Source organism: Volvox carteri, assembly GCF_000143455.1.
Source record: "Volvox carteri f. nagariensis unplaced genomic scaffold VOLCAscaffold_1, whole genome shotgun sequence".
Lineage (NCBI taxonomy): Eukaryota > Viridiplantae > Chlorophyta > Chlorophyceae > Chlamydomonadales > Volvocaceae > Volvox > Volvox carteri.
Window position 1 is genome coordinate 2,376,735 of NW_003307545.1, and position 9,411 is coordinate 2,386,145.

A 9,411-nucleotide genomic window follows, 5' to 3' on the forward strand; every position below is an offset into this window, starting at 1 on the left:
GTGTGAGCTGCTTATGTGTGGGACGGACAGCGCCTCGAACGCCTCCTTAGAAGCCATGAAGTCCGTGATGGGCCGCCCCCGGGTAAGCTGCCAGAAGAGCTGGATGAGCTGCTGGTGCTTGGCCTTCTCTGCCTCCGTGTTCCCGGGGTGTAGAGCTGTGGCAGGGTCGCGTTCCGCTGCTGCTGGAGTGCCAGGCGCGCCTTCTGGCTCTGTTGATGCTCCATTGACGTCTTGTGCACTTCAGACGTCACGTGCTTGTCGAGGGTAGCCGCCCGGCACATGATCAGGTAGTCGCTCTTCTCCATCAACGTGCAGGGGATGCAGGAATAGATTACTTAAAAAAAACACTGTGTGCAATGTACGGCTTTGCTTTTGTCGACCGGCGAGGGACGCAACGCGAGGAATGTCACGTAACGAGGACCGTCGCAGGAAAGGTCTCCCCCGGGTCGCCAGTTGCGTCGGTTTGCACACGTTTGCATGTAAAGACCTTCAGAATCAAATGGAAAATGGACAACGCAAAACAAGCCTTAGCCTCATTCCTGCTGGGATTTTCAAAGACGATGAAGACACAACCTTTGTACCGAGTTCTGCGGCCCGGAGGGTACCGTCTAATTCCCAAACCTTTCCTGATGAATAAGAATGTAAGATAATAACAATTTTTATGATCCAAAGGACCGTCCTTTGTTGATATCTATTTGTGTCTGTTCATATCCCGCAGGGGACTTTTAGAGGCGCCGCATTCCGTCGTTTAATTGGCCCTCCGCAGAAGGTCATTACGGTTGATCGTCTCTGAATAAGAAGATCTGCATTGAACTGTGATCTATAACAGTTGTAACCGGCTATTTCATCTCCTGCAGTCGGCAACAACAAGGCCGCATATGCTTGAGCATTGGTTATCTATGCTGATATCCTTATTATCGCTCAGTAGCGCTTTTCCGGTTCGGCTCCCGGCGGACCCTTTTTATAGCTACATCAACCGTCAATAGTCATCCGCACCGATATCAAGATAGAGTTATATGGCTGCAAACATGAAAACCAACCCGGCACTGTTACCTGGTCCTTCCCTTACGGAAGAAGCAATTTGTCGAGTTATTGTTGATTTTTGGGGCCGCATTCAGGGTTTCGCAGCTTTAGGAATTCCACGAAAAGGTTGGGAATCCGTTGGCGCACATCACCCCTTTTTGAGGATTATATCTGGCAAATTGATTTGTTCGCGAGAGCGGTTACCGATGAGAGGTTAATTATCTGAGATGATAATCTTTTGGTATATTAGTCTCTACTGCAGTGCACGGCCAGCTGGCCCGATGGCTCTACTCTTCGGGAGTCTGGAGCCCACTGTAACAACCACACAAGATAGAGATAGATGATTAAAAGTGTAGGAAAACAGTGCATACAACTTATGTTCATACTTGAGTATATCCTTATGTATATTTGCTTCGGCTAAACCGCATTGCCAAGGCGTTGCCGTTGAATTTTAAGAATATAGCAGCACAAAGCGTATGGCATCAGCCAACATTGAATGACTGAACACTTGCTGCATGTAGCAAATAAACCATGGCACGGGTGAATAGCGACCGTAGGATAGGCAGCACCACCAAGGACGTTGGCTTTGAACTTAGGAAAGGAATATAAAGAAATCTATTGCAAAGGTGTTCTGTGTTAAATCCGAAGGAAGCGCGCGGGGATGGTTCCTCTGCTGCTACAGGGCGCCTGATCGTTTCATATTCCTGCTCCATCTGCATCATCATAAGTCAGCCTTAGCTATTAAACGAAAGCTATAATGCTACAGTCTAAGGCCATTAGACCTAGCGTTTCTCGGTACGGATGCTATCCCTATCCTCTTGGCGATTAGCAGGCGACTCTGGGCGTTGATGGTTGAGGCTTGTATCAGGCCAATTTATTGCAGCCACGGACAGAATTTGAATCGGTAGGCAGTTGTCCTCCAAAAGCTACGACTGTGCCTTTTAAATGTCTCCACGTTTATCGCATCTTCGCCGAAAGCTAGAGACGAGCGAAACAAAACCTACAGAACTGTTGATGTGTGCATTTATAACGTGAGTATTTTACATGCATGTATAGGCATGTAATTCTTTGCCGTGGTTATTTGCGTCTGTTGCCGGGTACAGTATCGTAATCGGAATCCGTCTCACCAAGCTGTCGCAACTCTAAGCAATGCACAGCTCCACTTGGCTAGCATGACAAGTTGTGCATCGATTTAAATCGCGTGTATGTTTATTACATTGAAGAAAAGCATTCCCTTCGGAGGCATATTCACAGGAAGCTGGAGGCACATTGATTTGGTAGCAACCGTCGCTTATTATGGAATTTATCTTGCCTCATGCATATGTGCCTTTGTGGATCGCAGCCTTTACATTTGCAGGGAGCGGGGAGGAACGGGCGGCGATATGTACGATGATGAGCGCTGCCGTCTGCGATGCCCTTTGTGGGATGCCGTTCATCAGTTGATGGAATGCACAGACGTTATGAAGCCTGATGTTGCTTCATTCCTTATTGCTTAAAATCTTATTCCTTGGCAAGTCATAAAATACGAACCGCTCAGGGAGGGTTAGCCTCTTGACACAAACAACTCCATTGTCCAGAATTGATTACGTGTGATCTTCCTTATACCTTGCTTCAATACATAGGTAGATGCTCCGTGATCCACGCCAATTGGAAGGCAAAGCGGTAGGCGACCTTTTACAGGCAATCAGGCATACTATCAAAAGCCGTTAGGAAAATTAAATTGGTATCTGCTAATTTTTGGCATCCCTCATCCTGCTTCGATTTGACCCTGAGGTAAAATAAGGCGCCATCGAGTTGCGATATCTGCGTGAGCGCCTGTGCTGCGCCTTACAATTTACATTTTACAGCCTCGAATTCTCGTCACGCTGACAGGCTGTGTCTCCTCGTCGCGCGATAACTCGCTCGCCTTCCTCCAGACGTCGAGCAACGAAATGGACACGTCGCCTCAGCAACCAATCTTTGCAGCTACGGGACAGCTTGAAGATCCCGTTGTATTTCTTCCAGAGGAAAGAGCCAGTCGTGTAGATGGTTATAGGGATGCCACATGCCTTATTGACAGCATGCTCGCGTCAGGCTCAAAGCAGACCTACTCCCTCTCCAGTTTGCCAGATGAGGTACGCAACCATAATCTGTTCGCGGTAATTTTCTACTATGAAATCCTTTACTAAACGTCTGCCGGTACTTTTGCTTCACGTCGCACAATGCTGTTCCATCCTATCTCACCCTGTCCCACCCATCCTTATCACACATCACCACGACCAGCAGGCAACACCTCACCCAAGCCCAGCCACCACGCCAGTAACGCAAACATTGATAGCTCTATTCGCATTCCTGGTACCTTGCCATGCTGCAGATGTGGCTTCTGGTGCTGTCTTGGGCTGGGCTGCGCGCCTCTGCCGCCGCCTCTTCATGCTCCTCTGTCTTCCAGACCTACCATCAAGCTGTTAGAGCTACACCCATGCACTTGGCGCGGGCGCTGGTGGTTGACCACGGTATCTCAGGCGCAGCTGTGAGATTGTACAGCGATTCAGCAGGCCAACTTAGCGATCTGCATGCTGTACGCAGTGATGGGGGGGTTGCCACCACCTTTCAGGAGCTGCTTATGCTATCAGCGCCGCCGGGATCCACTGCGGCAGCGGCGGTGGTGTCAGCAGCAGCCGCGGCGGCAGCTGTGGCGGCAGCTGCAGTGGCAGCTGCAGTGGCAGCTGCAGTGGCAGCTGCAGCGGATGAAGGAGCCGGCGCTGGTGTTGCACCTGGCAGCGACGGCCCTGGCACTGCAACCACTGGCAGCGCTACCTCCGCAGCCGTCCGGCGCCTTTCATCAATCTTGGTACCGAGCGCAGTATCTTCTTCAGGTACCATGTTCCCGTTGTGCACCCGTACAGCTTTGGGCACCCCACTTGTGCTTATCTGCGTTCATCAAAAAGAACTCCTGCGAAGTTTTAAACCTACCCTTTGGCTTTCCGCTCATGTCCAACACTGTTAGATCGAAGTTACGAACCATGATGGTAGGCATAAGTTGTACCATTGCTAAAAGTTGTATCGGTACCACCTGGCGCAGAATCCAAGATGCCCCGATAACAGTTTCCGTACCTAACGGCCAACCGGTCCAACTTCCAATCAGTTATGCCATAGTATTTAACTGCCTGTTTAACGAACTACCTAAAAAATGTCAAACGATTTTCCGTAACAAGACATCCTTCTCCATACCTGGACACCAGTATCATGCAGGTGAAATAACCGCCAGCTAAATACCCAGCTACTCAACCACCTAACCACTAACCAACAAGTAGCCCGACCGACTGCAAGCCCATTAACCGTTCTTCCCGAAACGTTTTGCGAAAAAAACACGTTTTGCCCCTCCCGTCTCTGTTCGCCGTACTCTCCCTTGCATATGCCTCCTCTATCGTACCTTTGTGCCTGCCGTATGTGAATGAAACATTACATATTTACATCGAATCCCGCGCTGCGCACAGTTTCCTGCTTGGATCCGGGCACCATCTTTTCGTTTCGGCAGCTTGCAACTGGGCTGTTGGGGGCCGCTGCCTCTGCCGGTCACGTGCAAGTTGTGGCCCTGGCCCTGGCTCTGGGTGCATCGGGCATGGATAAGGCCCTTGTGGCCGCCAGCGCGGAAGGCCAAGTTCAGGTGGTGTGGCTGCTGCTGGCTCGGGGTGCGGACCCCAACGCCGTGTCCGGCTCCTTAGCGCCATCGGCGCTATTCAAGGCTGTGCAAAAGTGCGTGAATGCCTTCGTAGGACTGCACAGGCCGCTGTTTTTGAGAGGGTTTTGTGGGCGCGTTAGAGGGATCTACTTTTGTGGCATCAGCCCCAAAGTGGGCAGTGCAAAGGTCCGCGGACCTGGATCTAGGTTTTGCCAGCGAACATGCTTTGTCGTAGTTTTTCATTGTGGGAAAACCTCCATGTGCGCACCCTGCGCACCCTAACCCTTGCTTAAGAAGACGTGTTTCGCCGTGCTGCTCACTTAGCTCCTAATCGCCCCCCAAACCCCACACTCTCATATCCCTCGCAGTGGCCACACAAACGTAGTCAAGCTGCTTTTGGAGGCAGGGACGCAAGTTGACGGGCCCTGCATCGCTGTGCCGTTGTTCAAGGGCCGGTCGTACGCCGCTACCGTACTCCGTTTCGGTGCACCGGCATCTGCCGCCGCCAACCAGCCGCTGCAAGCTTACGCCCTGCGTCAGTGGCCGACTGTCGCAAGCTTGGACAGGTCTTGGCATTTCGGAGCGGCGAATGACGGCATGCAGCCGCTTCAGATGCCTGCGACCAGGACCGCTGTCACGACAGCTCCAGCGGCGGCTCCAGATCCGAGTCCACCGTCACGGCGAGGCGCGCTGCAGCCGCATGTAGCCCTCGGGACCGTCACTAGCAGCAAAATCTATGGCGTGGACGAGCCGGGCAAGCCAGCATTCAATGATCTGAAAGCCTCATCATCACAGTCAACTGCTGCCGTCACCTCCAGGGCCGACTGTATGACTGCGGCGGCCTCCAGCACTGCCGCCACTGTCGCCAACGCATCGGCCTGCACTTCCTCCTCCGCCTCCTCCTCCTCCTCCTCCTCCCTGGTGTGCTGTGAGATGCTCGCTTACGATGATGCTTTCCCCGTCACTGTTCCCGCTGCCATTGCTGCTGTGCCAGTGCCAGCAGTAGTACCGTCACCCTTCTCCACTGTCGTCGCCAGCAGCACCACTACCGTTCGCGTGCCAACAAGCACCGTCGTGTCCGGCTGGGACAGCGATGAAGATGATGAGGATCATGACATTGACGAACAGAAGGTCAACGACGGCGCCAGCGGTGGTGATGGCCCCAGCCACGACTTCCAGCTGTGTTTTAGCGCTCGAGTCGATGACAGCGGTCCTGGGGCCGCACCCTCCCCCCAAACACCTGAACAGAACCGGCGCGATAGTCACCAGCGGACCCCGCCGCCGCGCTGCCGGAAGCCGCCGCTGCCCCCGCTGCCACCACGACCACCGCGGCCACCAAGGCGCCGGCTGCTAGTATCTACACCGCTTCCGCCCCTTCCGCCGCTTCCTCCACTGCCGCCGCTTCCGCCGCCAAGCGCTGTGATGCCGCCGCTTCCACCGCTCCCGCAGCTACTGCCGCCGAGCTGCCGGCACGGTGGCACGATCTCACTGCTGTTGGCAGCGTGCCGTTGCGGTCACTCCGCTGCCGCCGCGCTGCTGCTCCGCCATGGCGCCAAGGTGGACCGTGAGGGCGGTTCAGAGCTGCTCCAAGCCGGACACCCGCAGGTTGTGGATGAGCTCCTCCACATGGTACCAGACCTCCGTGTTCATCTGGACCAAGCGCTCGTCGCCGCGGCCAGCGACAACCGCGTGGCTGTGGTTTCGGCTCTGCTGCGCCAGGGCGCGGATCCCGTCTACAGAGGGGCCTTAGCGCTGCAAGAGGCGGCCTTTCTGGTAGGGTAGCGGGCGTGTAGTGGGGTTAGGATGCGCTGTGGGATGCGATTGAGTGCAGCGCTGTGCGACATGCTGCCCGTTATGTGGCCTGCTGTGCTGTGTGCTGTGAGCTATCGTCGGCTCGGGGGGCAGTGGAAGGGGGCTCCATTTCTTTGGGCGCTAGTATGCCTTAAGTACGCGTCAGGAAAAGTCCTTTCAACTGTCTTGGCCGCACATGCAAGGATACCTGAAAGTTTGGCTCTTCTAACCCTAAGTTTGGTTCTTCTTCACACAGACGTTTGTGCGTTTGTGCCTGCAGGGGCACCGTACTGTGATAAAGCTGTTGCTAGAGGCTGGCAGTGCTGGGCTGCGAACCAGCGGAGCGCTTAAGCCAATCCTGGAGATGGCCCGCCGCTGCTGTCGCCCAGATGTACTGCAGCTTCTAGCGGATGCTGCCGCCGTACACCCGTAGACGTCCGAAAATGTACGAGGAGCAACAGTGTCTAGAAGCTACATGGGACAGCCAGCAGCAATAGCGCCAAGAAGCGCACAAAGATGTTGCAGCAGCAGGCCAGCTGTACGACTGCCACGCTGTCATACAGAGAAGGTAATATGTGTGTGTAAATACCCCGAATGTGTGTGTGTGCGTGTGTCTGTATCCTAATGTATAGATGAGGAGAAAAAAGACGGAGGCCCAGCCTACCACCATCATGTGTGAATGATGTATGGATGTATGGATGTATGTATGCACGTATGTATGTATGTATGCACGTATGTATGTATGTATGGATAGTCCCTCGTGTCATGGTGGGTTGTGCCTTGTATGTCCGGAGGCCGGAGCTGCAGGGCTGGCGGAGCTAAGAGGGTGTAGGTCTGGTCTGAGGGTCGGCTTAGGACTGCAGGGGGCCATGGAGGCTGCGGATTGCGGCAGTGGTGGCGGTTGCCATGTGCACCTTCACGCAGGATTAGACACGGTTTGGGGCACATCAGTTCTTCCAGGTATTGCCGGGGCAGGACGGAGTGCGCTGCAAGGAGGGAGGAAACTCCTTGCGGGTGCCTTCACTCCATCCGGTCCTGGCCGGCGCTGGCTTGGCGTGGTTGGTGGGAGGTCATGTCGCTTACGTTGCGGTAAGAGGGGTAAGAGGGGTAAGAGGCAAGCGAACCTTTTCCGATAGCCGTTTCTTAAGCCTATGCGCCTTGAAGATGCCTGGTGGTGGTTGCCCTGTGTTTCCGCCGTCATTTGCCTGGTAAAACACAGGGGTAACAGGTAAAAGGGCAAATCCTAAGCATTGCATGCTCTTATGCTCTTGAAGAGGATCGACGCCCGCCACTACCCTTAAATTTGCACCCTGAAGGGTTTCACTTTGGGTTTTAGTGCAGTGTTGATGAGGCATATGCAGCACGTGGCCGCTGTCTAGCGGATCATTCCGACTGGTATGCAACAAGCAGTGTATGAAGAGGCGGCGAATGACGAATGTGACTGGCAGTGGCGGCTTGTGTTATTGAAACTGCTGACAGCGAGCGGGGGCTGACAAAGCGTACGGATATATTAGCAGGCAGGTCTCTGTGCATATAGGATGACGTGGCCATCAACAATGCATCATTGGGATCGTTTGGATGCCGTTGCATATCGTTGGATCGGCCTCCTCGGCCCGGGGGAAGGAAAGATAAGGAGCGCATCCGCATGGGTGCGAGTGTTGCTTGGGCGCAGTAATACAAACAGCGTTGAAGAACGGACGAAAACGCCCGAGTTAAATGGCCCCGTAAGTTCTTTCCACTCTCCTCCCGGTATTCAATTTTGTTTCTTTGTTCTTTCTGTGTGCGCTTGTGTCGTGCTTCCCATTGTTCAGCTCTTCTGTTTCGTAATCTAACGCCGAAGCACTACTAATAGGCCATGGCTATGTAATATTAGATACTAAGGTGTATTGTTAGGTTTTATTATAGTATTCGTTTCTACGACGCTGTTCAGCATGTGATTATTACGTGTAAGTTGTTTGTTAGCAAGAGTTGGTGTGCGAACCGAACGGTACGAGGGGTTCAGAACGGGCATGCCCGGCAGGGTTGCGCATAAGTTGGTTAGGTGCGGCTTTTTAATATTTCCTCTTCCATGGATGCGGTCTTAGGGTTGTTAATTAGCAAAATGGGGAGGGTCCTAATAGTAACTATTATAGCTTGCCGTAGGTATTGTTATGTCTGTATGTACGGCATTGCCTAATTAGGTGTATGAAGGAAACACTGCTGACACCAAAACGCATAGCGAAAGATATGACTTCTGCACGTTGTTCCTTTTTTCTTTGATATTCCCGAGACGGAATTTTTTGGTTGATTTCCTCAGAACAGTTCGACTCTCTTGTTTTCTCGGCGTCTTGCCAGGTAAATACTTTGTAATCCAGGTGCCGTCCCCCTGGCTTGGTTAACTTGCCAGGGTTGCACCCGGTCGTGTACAGCGTGTGGTGTACGGCGGTGTACGGCGGTTGTACAGCAGCAGCCACATGCCGCAATGTGACCTTTTCGCTGCGAATCCCGTCATACGTATAAGCAACATGGAGCTTGCCCAAACTCTATGTTATGCGTAAATGAGCACGCACACGAACTCGCATGTGTGCTGGTTTGTGTTCAGATCGAGAAAAGGCGGTGCTGATGCCGGTGTTAGTGCTGACGGTGTGGCAATGAAGCTACTGGGATCTCAACGCGTTTGGGGGGTCTACCAAATGTCGCTCTGGTTGATGTTCCGGGATCTCGTCGGGTTGATATCCACCTTCTTTCCCAGAGAGAAGAATTGGAGGACTCGACTCGGCCAAGAACTGGGTGTGTGTGGTGGTTGTGGTGGTTGTTGTGGTTGTGGTGGTTGTGGTTGCGGTGGTGGTGGTGGTGGTTCCCCGGGCGACGGACCACATGGATGGACGCATGAGCTCCAGCAGGAGCCGCGAACAACATGCAAGTCGTGTTGGGGGGCGGTGTGTGTGCGTGTGGCG

The 9,411-nt window shown here is 53.4% G+C and overlaps 1 protein-coding gene across 1 annotated transcript; it reads left to right on the plus strand.

The window, feature by feature from the left end:
• Positions 1-2,649: 2,649 nt before the first annotated feature.
• Positions 2,650-6,908, plus strand: VOLCADRAFT_86067 (uncharacterized protein; the record flags this gene model as incomplete). Its single annotated transcript, XM_002945723.1, has 8 exons — positions 2,650-2,685; positions 2,940-3,137; positions 3,286-3,357; positions 3,452-3,532; positions 3,909-4,254; positions 4,500-4,758; positions 5,053-6,457; positions 6,732-6,908. The coding sequence occupies 8 exons, from the start codon at positions 2,650-2,652 to the stop codon at positions 6,906-6,908; spliced, it is 2,574 nt and encodes an 857-aa protein (XP_002945769.1).
• Between the last annotated feature and the right edge of the window lie 2,503 nt (positions 6,909-9,411).